Source organism: Callospermophilus lateralis, chromosome 3 (genome assembly GCF_048772815.1).
Source record: "Callospermophilus lateralis isolate mCalLat2 chromosome 3, mCalLat2.hap1, whole genome shotgun sequence".
In the NCBI taxonomy this organism is placed as follows: domain Eukaryota; kingdom Metazoa; phylum Chordata; class Mammalia; order Rodentia; family Sciuridae; genus Callospermophilus; species Callospermophilus lateralis.
Window position 1 is genome coordinate 119,967,398 of NC_135307.1, and position 17,882 is coordinate 119,985,279.

The 17,882-nt window shown below is 48.1% G+C and overlaps 1 protein-coding gene across 1 annotated transcript; it reads left to right on the top strand.

The window, feature by feature from the left end:
• The first annotated feature begins 380 nt into the window (after positions 1-380).
• Positions 381-16,682, top strand: Chrnb4 (cholinergic receptor nicotinic beta 4 subunit). Its single transcript, XM_076848710.1, has 6 exons — positions 381-435; positions 5,455-5,603; positions 10,783-10,827; positions 10,930-11,039; positions 11,871-12,861; positions 16,542-16,682. The coding sequence occupies exons 1-6, from the start codon at positions 381-383 to the stop codon at positions 16,680-16,682; spliced, it is 1,491 nt and encodes a 496-aa protein (XP_076704825.1).
• The last annotated feature ends 1,200 nt before the right edge of the window (positions 16,683-17,882 follow it).

A 17,882-nucleotide genomic window follows, 5' to 3' on the forward strand; every position in this document is an offset into this window, starting at 1 on the left:
CCCATCCTCTCCCTTCAATTCTGCTTCCATCCCATCCCAAAGCTGGGTAGGGGAACCCTAAACTAGTGCACCCTCCCAAAGTTCCAGACCCTCAGTGTCAGAAAGTACCCAGGACAGCCATTGACGACCCACGGTGACCAGGTCTGGTCAGCTCGCCCAGCCCGGACTCTCTCCTGCCCAGTCCCGCCTCATCCACGCGTGGGCGGGGCTCATACTGCTGCCCACGCGGGGCGCGCGAGGCTGTCCTCCGGGTCTTAGTGCCCGCTCCTCTCGCGCGTCATACCTCTGGGACCAGAATCAGCGCACACTCGCCTGCTAGCTGTGCCTGGGTGACCCCACAGCTGAGCGCTCAGCGGCTGCCACCACGGCCCCCGCCCGCCATGAGGAGCGCGCACCAGCTAGTCCTCTTCTCCCTGGTCGTCCTTTGCAAGCGCGGTGAGTTGTTTGGGGGCAAAAAGGGAGAGGAGCCTGGGTCAGGCTAAGCGGGGCTGGACTGGCCACAGGGGAGGAAACGGAGGATGCCCTGAGAGTGGGTGGGGGGTGGACTGGGGGAGTGGCCCCAGGGTGTCCCGGCCAAATGGGGGTGTGGGCGGGGCTGAGCCCGCTTGCAGGGGCAGTAGGGGCGGGCCTGGGTGGGTCTGCGAGGTTTGGAGTGGGGGCCACCTTTCCCTTTGCACCCGGGCCACTCTCCAGTGGCGAGTGTCTTTGGGTTAGGCATCCGAGCTCGGTAGTCCCGCCTCTATAGACAGCTCTGCTCAGCCCCAGCGCAAAGGGAAGCTGGGGGCAGCGACTCCCAGTCTGGACAGGGTCAAGGCCCTTTTTACCTAAGAGGTGACTTTCGTGAAGAATGAGCGCAAAGAAGAAGCCTGCAACCCGGCGCTGTAAAATCCCTGGATCAAGTCCGCTGCTCTGTCTCCCCCGACACCTTTAGCGCTGGAGAAACAGCCAAGCGGGAAAAGGACTGGCCTTGATTGCACTTTGGGGGCGGATCTCCCAGAAAACACATTTTATGCCATCACCACCTCCGGTCCCCAACTCTGGCTTGGCTGAGGGCCAGGCTGGTGAAGTGGAGCCTTCACTCAGAGGCCTGCGATCTCATCTCTGACACTTGGAAAGGAGACCTAGTCCACCCTTCGACCCCTCTCCAGGCAGAGTTCAGACGTTTGAGGATTGTCTTCTCTGGGCCTCAGTTGTCCCACCAGAGTTCCAAGGACACTTTCAGCTCCTGTACTCTGTCCCAAACTTGTCCCTGGGCCCCAGTCAGCCCAGAAGCCTACGGCTACATCTTCCTCAGACAGAGAGACCGAGCACGGGAAGTTATGAAGGCAGGAGTAGAGGGATCATGTAAGGTTCCTATGGGAAAGCGGAGGGCACAAGCAATGTGTGCATCGTGGCTTTGCCAACACTTGCTGGGTGACCCTGTACCAATCTTTTCCCCCTCTTTGGGCCTCAATTTCCCTATCTATTCTATGGAGATGATATATCCTATGTGGGGCAGTTGTAGTATTTCTCAAGTGTGATTCTGGGAGACAGCCTGAATTGCCCAATACAGATTCTTGGGCCCCATCCCAGGCTCAAGAGATCAAAATCTTTGGAAACAACCTGGGAATCTGCTTTTGTACATCCAGGTGATTCATACATCCAGGTGATTCATGTGGTTGGAGAAGCACTGATAGTGTATGATAAGCTTCTTGTAAAAGATCAACTCTCAACTTTTAAAAAAAATCCACAGTTGCCTTTTGACAAACTCTTGTGTGCCCTTCCTCAGTGAGGGACACACACTCCAACTGATAATTCCTGCCTTGCAGGTGCCTACTTGCCAGTAACATTGTTACCCTTACTTTCTGTAGTTGTATTCCAAAATAATAGCTATGTCACTTCATTTTTAGATCAGATGTGCTTTTTCAGACTGGACACACACACAATTTAGAATTTCAGCTATAGCTGCCTGTTAGATTGTTAGGCCCTTTATTTGGGGGAGCTGTTTTTTCAAAGACAGCTTCCAGAGGCAAACCCCTGGGCAGAAGCTGAGGACCACTCCTCATCAGAATCACTGGGTGATGGCTGACCCCTAGTGGTGGCTTCTGTTTCACTATGTAAGCAGGCAGTATGAGATGTAATCCCAGTTGTGCCCAAGAGCTTTTACCTGTTCTGACCCACACCTGGGTGTGTGTGTGGGGGGGGGGGGTGAAAGTTCTGTTCCTTGTCTTTTTAACCCAGCAGGCCTTGCAAGCATTAGGCAGCAGATTGGAAAGACTAATTGTGATGTTCTGGTGCACCCCCCTCTACTTTTTAGGAACTGTGCATTCCAGCCCATAGGGCTGATCATTATTACCCCTTCGTGTGCGTGCAGGTGTGTGCACACACATGCATACAGACACACTCATAAATACAAACACAGGTGCAGGTGTGGACACTACCCCCACCCCGTAATCAAACAATACCAATTATGGCCTCTGACAGGGCAGTTTCCTTAGGGGGTGAAGTTAACCCCTGGTTAACTAACCCTAACCCTAACCCTAACCCTAACCCTAACCCCTGGTTAACTTCACCCCCTAAGGAAACTTCCATGGTTGTGCCTTCCTATAATCCCAGTGATTCAGGAGGCTGAGCCAGAATCAGCAACTTAGTGAGACCCTGAACAACTTAGTGAGATCCTATCTCTAAATAAAAAATAAAAAGGATTGGGAAATGTAGCTTAATGGTAAAGCACCCCAAGTTAAAACCTCAGTAAAAAAACAAAAACAAACAAACAAACAAAAAACCACCCCACAAGCCAAGTCATAAAGTCACAGGGTCAAGGGAGAGTCTTTATTTGAAAGAGACTCCTTGACCTGACTCTGGTCTGACTTGCTGGGGTCCTTGAATAAATTCCTTCCTTCTTTGATCTCAGTTTCCCCAGTTGAAAAATACAAGGTTGGGTAAACAGTCTAAGGTTCTTGGGACTTTTAACTATGGAGCCCATTGCTGGTCCTCAAGATGGGGAAGGGTCCCTCAGGTTAGTTGAATGCCTCAGAGGCAGGACAGGTCACAGGTGAGCAAGCTGAGTTCATCAGGCACATTTATAGCTGAATCATGAAGCCCCACGGCTACGCAGCAATCCTAGACTCTGAAGACCCCCAGGGAACCAGCTTCCTGGGGCTACAGAGATGCAGAATCCAGCCTCCCATAGTATTGCAAGGTCGAAGCCTGGGAACTGCAGATTCTGACCACAGAGTTGCCCCAGACATGCCAGATGGTTCTGGGAAAGTCATTCCCTTTACTATGAAATGAGGGGTCAGCTGAAATAGGTGTACTAAAGAAGGACTCTGGGAGGGACCTACGTGTAGGCTGGAGATACAGAGTGCCTTTCCTGACCCAGTATTCCAGCAGCTGGCCTCTGGGAGAGGGGATCCCAGCCTTGAGAAGCAGTGTTAAGAATCTAGGCCAGGCATCTACAGGACCCCCATCAGGTGAACCCAGGGTAGTCTCGGGGAGGGACAGCAGGCAGCAGGTGCGCTGGGAGCATCTTTCACAAGGCACTAAATATTGCATCTGCTCCAGATAGGCAGCGAATTGGAAAGTGCATGGAGTAGGCAGGGTGGCAGCTGCTTCTCATGACCATGTGTCCAGCCCAGCACTCACCCAGGAGCCCACCTCAGACCTGCTTGACTGGGGTGATCCATGCTCTGGGACCCCTGGCCCCGTCCAAAGAGGAAGGGATTTGGTCAGACTTAGTGAGTGGCTGGTAGTGGGGGAGGATGAAATCACACCCCTGGCCTGGTGAGCCAGGCAGCCCCTCGCCAGCATCGCCACCCCCTCCCTATTCCTTTATCCCCCACCCCCTACTCCGTCTGCTCTCCTGCCACAACACTGTTTCCTCTGTCCACTCTCATCTCTTTTCCTGCTCCTGGGTAATCTTGTTCACACGTCCTTGACCTTCTTCTGAGTCTGCCTCTTTCCAACTGCCCCCTCCACCATACCTGATGCATCCTTCCTGAAGACAACTAGTACAAGCTCAAGACCTTGAACTCACATTCATTCCCAGATGCGTGAGGGAGATGAAACAAAGATTGAAATACCACTTGGCAAGAGATCTGAGGTGTGATCTGGGGGTAGACCTGGGGACTTGCTGGGGAGCAGGGTAATGGCTAGCTCTGACTCCCTGCAAGAGGCTACACTAACACTGAGAGCTGGATGTGGCTCTGAGCCAAGGCCTCTCCTTTCAGCTTGATGCCAGGAGCCACCTGCCAACTGGAACACTTCATTTGGTGTCTCAAAGGGACTTAGTGTTCTGTAGATCTAAGTCTGAATCCAGGCTATCCCTCTCCTTTTCTTCTTAGGGGAAACACTGCTGTGCACCCAATTCTGTGTGCAAACCCATATTTGAGTCATAATGCTCCTCCCTTGTACTGTATGCTGAGAGCAGGAACCATATCTGTTTTGGGTATTTTTGCTTTGAGTTTGTGGTAAGGTGTGAAACCCAGGGCCTTACACATTCTAGGTGAGCACTCTATGACTGAACTACATCCCTAGTCCTTTTTATTTTATTTTGAGACAGGGTCTCACTAAGTCACCAAGGGTGGCCTCAAACTTGCAATTCTCCTGCCTTAGCCTCCCAAGTCTGTTTATAGGTTCTGTTTGCCATTATCCCCAGCACATAGCACAGTAGCACAGGACCTGGCACAGGCTAGACACCTAGATAGCTGGTGGGCTTGAGGCAATCCTGTCAGAAGAAATAATTGTGCTCAAAAAACAAGGAGAGAGTCCGTGAAGACCACGACGGGGGAAGCAAGCTGTAGGTATGGCCAGAGTATAGAGTGTCTAGCATCAAGGTGAACAGGCAAGAGGACATGAGGTTGAGAAAGATAAGTCAGTGCTAGGAGCAAAAGGCCTTGAAGGCCAAGTTGAAATATTTGGGTCTTAACTCTGCCTTCAATTATGAGAGGTTGTGGGTAAGGAAGAACCCTGAGCCAGTGTGCAATCTGAAGATCACCCTGGCACTACAGGACACATGGATGGCAGAGGCAGGTGGGACCAGCAAGGAGGCTACTGGAAGAGTTCAGAGCAGGGGAGGTAAGCTAGGGCCTTGGCTGCTGGAGTGTGTGGGAGATGGAAGGACAGACTGGGGGTCTTGGAAAGTAGACTAGACTGGCCTAGATGGCCACTTGAATAAACCAAGGGAGGAGAGGATGTCCAGGTTTGGGACTGGATGTATGGTGCATGGGATGCCATTCATTGCTAGAGGAAACAGAAGGACAAAGTGGTATGGCATGGGAGGAGAGAGGTGAGCTCTGGCTTGACTGTTTAGTTTGAAGTCCCCAAGAAGAGGCAGGCCTGCCGTGCTCTTATCGCCATCAGTAGGCACCAAGGGCACCCTACTCTCCAGGCTCACAGCTCTACCCTTCACTGCCCTAACTGAAGTGGGGGTTGACTGGACGAGGGCTCGGTGGGTCTGACTATGCCATTTCCCAGGGGACTGTCGTATGGCCAATGCTGAGGAGAAGCTGATGGATGACCTTCTGAACAAAACCCGCTACAACAACCTGATCCGGCCAGCCACCAGTTCCTCGCAGCTCATCTCCATCCAGCTGCAGCTCACCCTGGCCCAGCTCATCAGCGTGGTAGGTGCAGAGGCAGCTGGGGCTCAAGTCTCAGGAGAAGCACAGGGTGGGTTTTCAGAGGCCCCTGCCAGGTCTCAGGGAAAGGAGTGGCCCTTCAGTGCAGAGCTGGGAGTCAAGGGACTAGAGTTTGGTTTCTGGCATTGCTCAGATTTCTGGGCAAGGTTCCAGATTTTCATCATTTTTCTTTCTGTTTTTTCAAAAGTGTATTTAATATATATTTGACTCAGTGGTTGTACAAATTTATGGAGTACAGTGTAACATTTTAATACATGTGTACAATGTGTAATGATCAGATCAAGGTAATGGACTTATTGTCTCAGACATACATCATTCCTTTGTGTTGGGAACACTCAAAATCTTCTTTATTGATTATTTTGAAATATTCAGGGCTGGGGATGTAGCTCAGTGGTATAGCACTTGCCTAGTACACACAAGACCCTGGTTCAATGCTCAGATTCCAAAGAGAGGGGGTGGGGAGAGAAAGAGAGAGACAGACAGACAGAATAAGGAAAAGAACAAACAAATATTCAATTAATTGTTGTCAACCATATTTGTCCTGCTGTGCTACAGAATGTAAGAAGTTATTCTGCCTATCCAACAGTATCCATTCCTTCTCCTTCTTACCACCTCTCTCCAACACCATTGGCCACCACAAACCTAGCCTCTCAAAACTATAGGGCCCGAAAAGGCTTGGGCCAAATGAACATCTGGCCCCATCCCCTAGGAGGTAGCACAGTCAGGAGATGGGGAGGACTGGGCAGGATGGAACTCTTGACTACCTGTTCCTCTCCGTGTCCCACAGCCAGTCTGAGTGTTATTGTCCAGCCAACTCCTTTTTGCTTAATAGGGTGAGCCCCAGGCACTGCTGTGCAGCTGCTGCTCTGGTGAGGGCAAGCAGGCAGGCCGCCCTGATCAAGCTTCCAGGCTCATGCTGCCCCTGCCAGATCTGCTCTGCAGGCCTTGTAGAGTGATAGAGGCTACCAGTAAGGGGAGGGGACACAGCCTCCAGCTCCTGCCCCTCCAGGTACCACTGTGAGCTGTTGTATTCCCAAAGGCTTGTACATAAAGGAAATATTTATGGGGTTTTTTTTTTGGGGGGGGGTCTTTCTTTTTCCAGGATTTATTCTTTTTTGTTTTCTTTATTTTTTATTTTTATTTTTATTTTTTTTTTTTGAGGAGGGAGGCACAACTAGTTTAAAGACAGAAAGTTCTAGGGAAAGGTGAGGAGTTTGTGCTAAGTAAGACAGGTCCAAGTAGCTCTTTGCAGGGTAGACTAGGGTCCTCAACCAATGTCCTCGGGCACATTCAGGGGAAGTGAAGGGGAGTGAGAGGCAGGACTAAAGCACAAGAAAACTTTCTTGATGATAGAAATGAGGTGGATTACATGGGTAATGCATTTGTTAAAACTGATCAAACAGTGCATTTAAGATCAGCATATTTCACTGTGTGTGAATTATATCTCAACTCAAAAAAGAGGTTTTTAAGACAGATGAAGGTTTTTGACTTTCAGTGATGGCAGAATTGCTTGTTGCAGATTAGCCTTTCTAGAAGGACAATTAGAAAAGACGGAGAAAAATAAATGCCAAAGGAAGAAATATACATGTGTTTGAGTGTCCAGGTTCCAGGAGGCGAACCTGACAGTCTGTGATGCTTTACCTTACCTTTGATGGTTGGTAAGCAGTGTAAGGCTAAGAGGCTAAGAAAATGAGCCCAAGGTATAGCTCAGTGGTAGACATGCTCAAGAAAATTATGAAGATGGAGAATTTCTCCAGGGAACTGGTTATTATAAAAAGGGGGGGAAAAGGTAAATTCTAAAGCCAAAAACATACAAAGACTATAATTTAAAACTCATTGGGAAAAAAAAAATCATTGGGTGGGTTTCATAGCAGATTGGTCATAGCAGAAGAGAAAATTAGTGAACTGGAAGACAAACCAAGGAGAAGAATGAATGAAAATACAAAGTAGGAGATAGATAGTTATACTATTTAAACAAGGCTAATGTATATTTGGAGTCCCAGAAGAAATGGAGATAAATAATAAGACAGAAGCAATAATTGAAGTGATATTGACTGAGAACTTTCCAAAACTGAACAAGGATAAGAACTTACAGATTCAAGAGGCTCTATGAGACCCCATGAGAGACAACAAAACAAAACGAAACCCATACCCAAATACATCATATTCAAATTCCTGACAACCAAAGACAGAAAATCTTAAGAGCATCCAGGAAAAGAAAGAAGAAAACAAAGCAAAAAGATAAGAACAACAATAAAATTAACTGCTGAATATGGAAGTCAGAACATTGGATGGCATTTTGAAAGTGTTACAGCCAGGGAAAAACCTACAAACCCTAGAATTAGATAAGGATTTTGAAGGACTCTTTCAAAAATTAAGGTGAAATGATGACATTTTCAGACTAAAAATAAAAAATAGATAATTTAACACCAGAAGATTTAATATTAAAGGAAATGCTAAAGGTTGTTCTTTTGCAACTAGGAAAATGATCCCAGATTGAGCAAGAATGAAGCACAACAAAAAGGGTAACTGGATGGGTGAATTTAAGTTGACATTGATGCTATAATACAATAAAAACATCTTGCAATGTTTTAATTTACATAGAATTCAATATATGAGAAGAGTAGCCCAAAAGTCTGAAGTGAGTAGATGGAGTTGAAAGGTTTTAAAGTCCTTGCCTTTTTCTGGAAGTGGTAAAAGTACTAATTTATATTAGATTATAACATCAAATATGTATAGTATAATCTCTAGGGTAACTACTAAGGAAAGGGTCACATGAAGGTAGGGAGAAATGGAATAATAAAAGATTCCAAAACAAGTCAACAGAAAGAGTAAACACAAAAGAAATAGATGATAGGTTTAAACTCAAATACAGATGCTCCTCAACCTGAGATGGAGTTATGTACCAATAAACCCACTATAAGTAACAAAAGGTATTTACTACCCTGATAAACTATTGTAAAGTTAAAAAAAAGAAATCACAAGTTGAACCATCAAAAGTTGGGGGCCAGGCTGGAGTTGTAGCTCAGTGGTAGAGTGCTTATTTAGTATTTGTGAGGCATTGGGTTCAAACCTCAGTACCACATCAATCAATCAATCAATAAAGGTATTGTGTTCATTTACAACTAAAAATATATATTTTAAATTGGGCTGGAAAAAAAATTGGGCCGGATTGTGGTTCAGTGGTAGAGTGCTTACCTAGCATGTGCAAGGCCCTGGGTTCAGTCCTCAGGAAAGAAAGGAAGAAAGAAAGGAAGGAAGGAAGGAAGGAAGGAAGGAAGGAAGGAAGGAAGGAAGGAAGGAGGAAGGAAGGAAGGAAGGAAGGAAGGAAGGAAGGAAGGAAGGAAGGAAGGATTGTGTCCAATTATAACTAAAAGATAAATATTTTAAAAAATTGGGGGGCCATCTCTATATCAGTAACTATATTAAATATAAATGGCCTAAATACTCTAATCAAAATGAGACAGGGGGCATGTATCCATCCCTTTTTTCCCTGCTCCTAATAACCAAGAATGTGGATGTTGTGTTTGGTATTCCAACATCTTGAACCATGCAGATGGGGGTCACACTCTTGGTGTAATAGAAAAGAAAGGTGGAAGGAACCTGAGTATCTGAGGATTTTGTAGAGCAGAACCACCATTTATGTCCAAAATGTTGCATGAGAAGGACATAAACTTCTATTTTATTTAAGCCTATGTTTCTCTGGTTCTCTGTTCCTGGCAGTTTAGCTTTGTCATATTAATAGGCTTACCCAGTTAAGGGTTTAGGGCAGGTTCCTTGAAGAAACGATCACCAAGCTGAAATCAGGACATGGAAGTTAACTTGATGAAGAGAAGGCAGGAAAATGGTGCAAACTGAGAGCACAAGATACATTCAGAGAACTAAGGAAGCCCAGCAGGGCTGGAGAACAGACTAAAGAAACACAGGAAGGTGAATGAGGCTGGGGAAGTTGAAAAAATCCTGTAAACCCTATAGAGGGATTAGATTTTTATTCTGTATGTAAGGGAAGTCACAGAAGTGATTGAGTGGAAAATGGCAGGAAGTTTGGAAATTTTCATTCTGGCTGTAAAGGAAAATATAGCTGAGTGAGTGTGTGCAGTGATGGTGTACAAAGTAGTCACAGACCAGCTAGGAGGGTCTTGCAGTGGTCCAGGAAAGAGATGAATAAGGGTGGCCTGGATTATGATGGTAGGATTCATACACTCATTCAGAAAATACTTATCAGGTAGGTGACACGTACCAGTTGCCCTTCTGGTTGTTGTCTTTCCTCAAGGTTTTTGGATTCTAGTGGGAGGTGGTGGCAATACACAAAAAGATAATGTTCCCTGGTTATAAGTTTCTATGAAGAAAAACAAGGTAAGATAAGGGGAGAGGGACATGGGTGCTATTTTATGTGGGAAGGTTGGAGAGGACTTCTCTGATCATTTGACATTTCCAATATCTAAAGAAAGTGAGGAAGTCACTGCATAGATTTTCAGGAAAAAGGAACAGAGTATATAAAGGCAGGGACAAAGAGACAAGCATAGCTGAAGTGGAGTGAGCAGCTGGGACCATATTGAGATACAAGGTTATGAATGGGGCTGAGTCAGAGGCAGATTATTAGGACCTGGTACACACACACCTTTGGCTTTTATTTTAGATGAGCTGGGGAAGCAGGAGGGTTTGATCAGATCACATAGTCTAAGAAGTTGATATTCTAATGGGACCAACCTGCAGAGAAAAGACTAAAGACAGGCCAGAGCAGATCCAGAAGACCTATTAGGAAGTGACTGCATTAGTCCAAATGATTGATGATGGTAGCAGTAGAGATGGAAAGAAGCAGATACATTTGAGATGTATGTAGGAGATGCAATCAACAGGACTTCTGGATGGATCAAAGAAGAGGGTGTCAGAGAACAACTTCCAAGTTTCTGGTTTATGGAATGAATGACTGGAGGTGCCATTCTCTAAACTAATAACTCCAAAAGGGAACAAGGCTTGGGAAAAGATAATGAGCTTTACCCCTGATGTTCTGGGTATGAAATAACTCTGAGCCATTTATGAGATGTTGGGACAGCAGTTGGTCACATAGGCCTGGAGCTCAGAGCCTTTTATGAAATACAGCGTGACCCATTAGTGAGGACTCCTCCTTCCTGGTCAACTGATGGCCCCATTTCCTTCCCAGAATGAGCGAGAACAGATCATGACCACCAACGTCTGGCTGAAACAGGTAAGTGCCCTGCAAGGTCCCCAGCCCAGGAGGTGTTTCCCCTAGGGCTGCCTTTTTGTGGTGATGGATCTACAAGTGATGGAGACTTGCCTGTCTGCTCAGGAGTGGACTGACTACCGCCTGGCCTGGAACAGCTCCCACTACGAGGGTGTGAATATTCTGAGGATCCCTGCAAAGCGCGTCTGGCTGCCTGACATTGTGCTGTACAACAAGTGAGTGACAGAGGGTGGGCTAAGATCCCGTGAGGGTTGGGCCAGGGCTGCAGGCCCATCCTTGAGGGGTTATTCAGGTCTGAGTTCAACCCTAGATTTCATCTGTACTTCAGCCATACCTCTAGGCCACCAGACTGGAAGAAAAATAGAGATGATTAGAGCCAGAGCCCTCAGCTCAGAAGGAAGTTGGAGACCCAGAGAGGGCAAGACCCAGACAAGGCAAGGGCCTTGTCTGAGTCACTCTGCACAGCTGGGACCAGGACAGCATCCTGACCCCTAGTCCCATACTCTACCTGTCTCTATTCTGACTTTTTGAGCCTCAGTTGCTTTATCAGCATTGAGTTTTGGTGGCACCAAATTAGTGTGTAAATATCTTAGGTTGGCCAGGTACAGTGGCATGCACCAGTAGTCCCAGTTTCTCATGAGGCTGAGGCAAGAGAATCACTTGAGCCCAGGAGTTTAAGGCCGGAGACTCTATCAAGGGACAGACAAACCTGAGTTCAAATCTCAGCTATATTGTTTACTAGCTTTCTGACCTTAAAGAAGTCACTTCTCTGAGCCTTGGTTTTTCCTATGTATAAAGTGGGGTAACAAAAAAGCCCACCTCAATAGACTATTGAGAGGCTTAAATGAGCTGTTCCGAGTGAAGCTTTCAGACTCTATCCTGGTGGGGCTCTCTTGGTGTCCCAGATGTCAAGAAAAGCAGGCCCCATTTACTGAGACTGGGTGATTAGTGGGAATAATCCCCAAGAGCTCCTCCAGGAGCCCAGAGAACAGGCTGGCCTTGTCTGCGGGTTTCTTGTTGTTCTCCACGCCCTATCCTCCCCCCAGTGCTGATGGGACCTATGAGGTGTCTGTCTACACCAACGTGGTGGTCCGCTCCAATGGCAGCATTATGTGGCTGCCCCCTGCCATCTACAAGAGTGCCTGCAAGATCGAGGTGAAGCATTTTCCCTTCGACCAGCAGAACTGCACCCTCAAGTTTCGCTCGTGGACCTACGACCACACGGAAATCGACATGCTCCTTAAGTCACCCACGGCCAGTTTAGATGACTTTACTCCCAGTGGTGAGTGGGACATAGTGGCCCTCCCAGGGCGAAGGACAGTGAACCCACAGGACCCCAGCTATGTGGACGTGACCTATGACTTCATCATCAAGCGAAAGCCGCTTTTCTACACCATCAACCTCATCATCCCCTGCGTGCTTATCACGTCACTGGCCATCCTGGTCTTCTACCTGCCGTCTGACTGTGGGGAGAAGATGACGCTGTGCATCTCTGTACTCCTGGCGCTCACCTTCTTCCTGCTGCTCATCTCCAAGATTGTGCCACCCACCTCCCTTGATGTGCCACTCATCGGCAAGTACCTCATGTTCACCATGGTGCTGGTCACCTTCTCCATTGTCACTACCGTGTGTGTGCTCAATGTGCACCACCGCTCACCCAGCACCCACACCATGGCGCCCTGGGTTAAGCGCTGTTTCCTGCACAAGCTGCCTACCTTCCTCTTCATGAAGAGACTTGGCCTTGACAGCAGCCCGGCCAAGGCCCCCCTGCCCACCCAGTTGTACCTGACTAAGACTGAGGCCACTGCCACCTCTGCTGTGGGCCCTGCCAGTCCCTCTAACCTCTACGGGAACTCCATGTACTTTATGAACCCTGCCCCTGCGGCGCCCAAGTCTCCAGCTGGCTCCCACTCAGCAGGCATCCCCAGAGATTTCAGGCAGAGGTCCTCTGGGAGGTTCCGGCAGGATGTGCAGGAGGCTTTGGAGGGTGTCAGCTTCATTGCCCAGCACATGAAGAGTGACGATGAAGACCAGAATGTAAGTCCCTAACCCTGCCCACATGTCCAGTAGAAGGGGCTCAGATAACAATGTCTGTTCCCTGCCATTTTTTTGCAGTTAATTCGTATGAGATAAGGACTCTCAAATTCCTCGGAATCCACATCTGAAATGGGTTTTATTATAGCTGCGTGCACAGGGAAGAAGACAGAAGGAGCAATGATCTTCCTGTGTTTGTTTTGGGGTTCCTCAAAAGCAGATCCTGAGATGGGTTTGAGCGCCGGTAGTTTATTTGACAGGTGACCCCAGAGAGCACAGTGAGGAAGCAGGAGAAGGAGGAAACCACTGTAGGGTATTAATGAGCGGCATCCTGCTGTGGGTGCCCACAGTCCTGACTGAGACCCTCTGGGGAACTAGCCTCAGAATGATGCCCTAGAGGGAGGTTCCCATCCCCTGTGGGTTGTCAGTGACTCCAGGACAATAGCTTCCCTGCTCTTCCCAGTTACATCAGCTTGCTAGAGCAAGCACCTCTGGTGCAGGAGAAGGCCCTAGACAGAGAAAGGAGGAGATGCAGGCACCTGCAGTGAGCTGGGAATGACTCTGCAGCATTAGGGAGCACAAGTGGGCTGGGGTACCAGGGGCATCTGTTCTTGTCTGCAGACTTGTGAAGATTCCATACTAGCACTGTATCTTCCAGGAGTACGGAAACATCAATTAAAAGCTGCTACCAGCCTAATAAATGATGAAGTGGGGTGGCTAGAATTATAGACTTTCTGAAATGAGGGTGAGTTCACTTTCACAGAACACAGAGCTTGGGTGTCTCCAGTGACTCCTTTGAACAAGTAACACATCTAAGGGGAATTTGAATACAGGAGGAGACGGTAATGGTTAGAAATGTTCACATGCACCAGGCAGAACAAGTTCCGTACCCGTGTGAATGTTCTCATTTCAACACAGATGAGATTCTTTGTGCGGGTTTTTATGTGATGTCTCCCTCTTTGCAGCTGCGCTGGTAAAAGAGGGCATCTCCTTGTACTTGTCTTTCTGCAATCCCTTTTCAGTAGCTGCATTCTCAAGGGAGAGCACTGGTATTCCATTAGTTAGCACAGACTGACAAGTGCAGGCCCCAAAAAGCTCCAGAATCACTCTGTGCAAAGGAAAGAAGAGAACTGCTAACAAATGGAACATATATAGGGCATGAGATATTCTTATGCACCCCAGCTACTCAGAGTGCAGCCCTTGAACCAGCAGCGGCAACATGCTGAGAAATGCAGACTCTCCCAGGCCTCCCTCCCTGAATCTGCATTTTCACCAGATCCCAGGAACTTTCTAGGCATATTTCAATTTGAGAAGCACAGCTCTACAGGATTTTGCCTTCTAAAAATTTAAAATCATTCGGGGAGGGGGGCTGGGGTTGTGGCTCAGCAATAGAGCACTCACCTCTCACATGTGAGACCCTGGGTTCCATCCTCAGCACCACATAAAAATAAGTAAACAAAAATAAAGATATTGTGCCCATGTATAACTAAAAAAAAAAAAAATATGTTTAAAAAAAAATCATTCAGGAGTTCACCATCACCTAATGCATTGCCTCCCAAACCTTAATTGCCGCCTGGGGCCCTGGTGGCTAAATGAGAACCACCTGGGCAGTTTTTCAGACCACAGAGTTGAAGCAACTCATTCTGACTGAGCCATGGTCCCTGGGAGAAGAATGCAGGAGCCTGCAGTTTTAACCAGATCCCTGGTGGTTCTAGTACACATCGGAGGTTGTGGAGCCCTGGCCTCCTGCACAGCTGGCTGAACTGACATCCATTCTCCACTCTCCCTTCTAAAGGCCTCTCACACCATTGGCACTCACAGGCCTCCTGCTGTTTCTAGCCCCCCTTAATTTCAAGCCCCTAGAGGGAGGAGCCAGGCAGGACCCACTGCTGACACAATCACCAGTGTTCATTAAGCTCCATACATACATCAGGAGCTCTGCCAGAAGCCGACATAAATTACTTCCACCCCTCCCAAGAATCCCCAAAGTGGCTTTTACTAGAACCCCCAGTTTACAATGGGGCTAGTGAGGCTCAGGGACATTCTTAACTTGTCCTGGTTCACACATCTGGCACAGAGCAGAGCTGGGATCAATTCCCAGATCTCTCTGCCATGCCCCTCCCAGTGCCTTGCCCTGCACTGAACACATGGTGGACTTGTTGCTTGACTGACTTTCTCTTGTGCAAGTGGGGCAGGGTCTGTGTTCCAGGGCATGCCCGTCCCTGAGTTAGCCCGGGCAGAGTGTCTCATCTTCAACATTTTCTCCCTCCCTGGTGATTAACTGGTCACTATAAATAGCACAAAAAAATATAAAAAGGGGGGGGGGGGAATCACACACACACACACACAAAAGCTGTTTGAAATTAGGGTTATCCAAAAGAAACCCAAGAATGCCAAGAAGCACGCCATTGGAGAGCTGTGCTGTGGCTGTTGCGTCTTAGAGACAGGTGCCAGTGTGTTTGGTTGAGGGTGTGGGGGCTGCTTTGGCACAGGATTATCCTAGGGGTAGACACACACCATTGATGGGGCCCTAACAAATTGGGTCACTGACGTCAGCTTGCCTGCTGCTGCCTGCCTGTATTTCCAGCTCCAGAGCCTCTGCTGAGCTCTTCCAGGGCAGGGGATGGGGGAGGGACAACAGGATGCCGGGCATCTCCCCCTGTGCCAAGGAAGCAGGAACATCTGTGGGGCACCTCTGGAGGCCAGCCAGGTTTCTATCAATGTCACACCTCATAGGTGGGTCTGAGATGACTAGAGACAGGAAAAGCAAGAGAGCAAGTCAGAGTGAGCCCAAGAGAGCTAGCCAGATGATGAGGCAGGAGGAGGCTGAGTCTTAATTAGAGGAAATAGCAGACACTGCTGTGAACGGAATTGAACGAATTAACCAGCAGGATTTCCAGGTGTTCTGTTAGCACCCACTGCCCTGCCCCCACTAAAGTAGGTGGGCCCCAAATCTTCTTTATGCAGAGCTGGCTCAGGCAGAGGATTTGGGGTGAAAATGAGAGAAAGGAGTTTCATGATCCTCAGGCCTCATCCCCCTTTATTTATAACCAGATTTGGTCTTCAAATTACAATATGTGATACAGCTTTCCCCCAAACCTACCCACGGATTCAACCATGGGTCAAAAACATTCCCCCCCCCCCCCCCCGCAAAATTGTATTTTTACGGACTTAATTTTCTTGTCACCATTCCCTAAAAAATACAATTATTTGCAAAGCTTTTATAGTATATTAGGTACCGTAAGCAATCTAGAGATGACAGTCTGCAGGTCTGCAGGAGGATGTGTATAGGCTATGTGCAAAATCTATGCTGTTTCACATAAAGGGCTCAAGCATCCTCTGATTTGGGTGTCCACAGGGGGATCTTATAACCAATCCCCTGAGGATACTGAGGGATGACAGTATTAATGACCCCTTGCATTCCCAACTTTCCTGTCCTGTCCAAGTTCCTGGTGGCTCTGCAATGCTTAGTGGGCAGGTCAGGTGGGGTTGGAGGATGCCGAGAGTGACAGAGTTGCTCAATTGAGGCCAGCCTGGGACTCAGGACTTGCCATACCATTATGTGGTTCCAAGCCCACATTGTGACCACTGGGGTCTCTGACCAGATGGTGAGGACCTGACTTAGAGGAAGGAGGGACCTCAGTTTTTCTGCACCTGTAACCAACCCTTCTATCTATCTGCAGGTCATTGAGGACTGGAAATATGTGGCCATGGTGGTTGACCGGCTGTTCCTGTGGGTTTTCGTGCTTGTATGCATCCTGGGCACTGTGGGGCTCTTCCTCCCTCCCCTCTTCCTGACCCACCCACCTTCTGAGGTGCCCTAGACTTCCCATCATGTCCAAGAGCACCCTGGGCTGTGGGGTGAGATGATGTGAGCAGCCAGGTGGACAGTTCACTGCTTCCTTCTGGGTCACAGCTGTTGAGGCCCTAAATAAACATCTGACCATCAGCTAACAATCCATCAAAGCAGCCACAGCGGCCAGAGGGCAAGGATGGGGTCCTGCGCTGTCCCTTCTGAATGCCTCCGAGGAAGCCCAACAGGAGGGGGCTTCATACAGTTTAATTCCAGCCTATCTTCCTTCCATGCACCAGGCATACTAACAGCACCTACTATGTGCCAGGCATCTTGCCCACATCCCAGCCTATCTCTCCACCCCCAGCTGTCTCCATCCTCTCTTGTCCTCCAGGCTCACTAGCCTTCTTTCAGTCTCCCAGATGCTTCTAGATCCTTCCCAACTCAGAGCCTTTGCATCTACTGAACCTTCTTCCCCACCCCTGTGCTTCCCAAGCTCTTCCCATGGTGTCATCAATCAGGGCTCTGCTACCATGGTCCTCTGCTCCATTATCATCTAAAGACTGTTCCCATTTCAAAGCAGCCTCCCCAGTGACCACGTTACCCTATCACCATCCTCGAGCCCCCCTCAGTACGTGCAGTTATTTGGCAGCACGTTTACGGTCCACGTCTCACCACCAGTGTGGGCTCCATGAGAGCAGGGTTTGCTCCTTCAGGTTTGCTCCAGGTCTGAGACTGAGCTTGGCACACAGCAGGTGTGAAATAAATGTTTGTTGAATGAATGAATGGCTCCTGCTCCTCCTTCAAGCAGCTGTCCTTGGTCCCCATCCCTGAAAGGAATGGCCCTCTTGTCCAGGACTTCATGGCTCTCTGGCCACTTTCCACTTTCATATCATGGCTGGTTTGGGTCTGTATCTCTCACATGCTGATGGATCCCCCTCCCACTGCCCGGCATACTGTCTTTCCCACAGTGCCTGGCAAGTTGTAGACACTCAGAATATTTGTGCAATGGAGAACACTTAAAAATTCCATTTTTTTAAATTACTATACAATAAAATGACATTTTAAATATATAATCTATGAATTATGGGCTGGAGTTGTGGCTCAGTGGTAGAGTGCTTGCTAGCATGCATGAGGCACTGGGTTTGATCCTCAGCACCGCATAAAAATGAAATAAAGATATAGTGTCCACCTACAACTAAAAAATAAGTATTTTTTTTTAAATTCTACA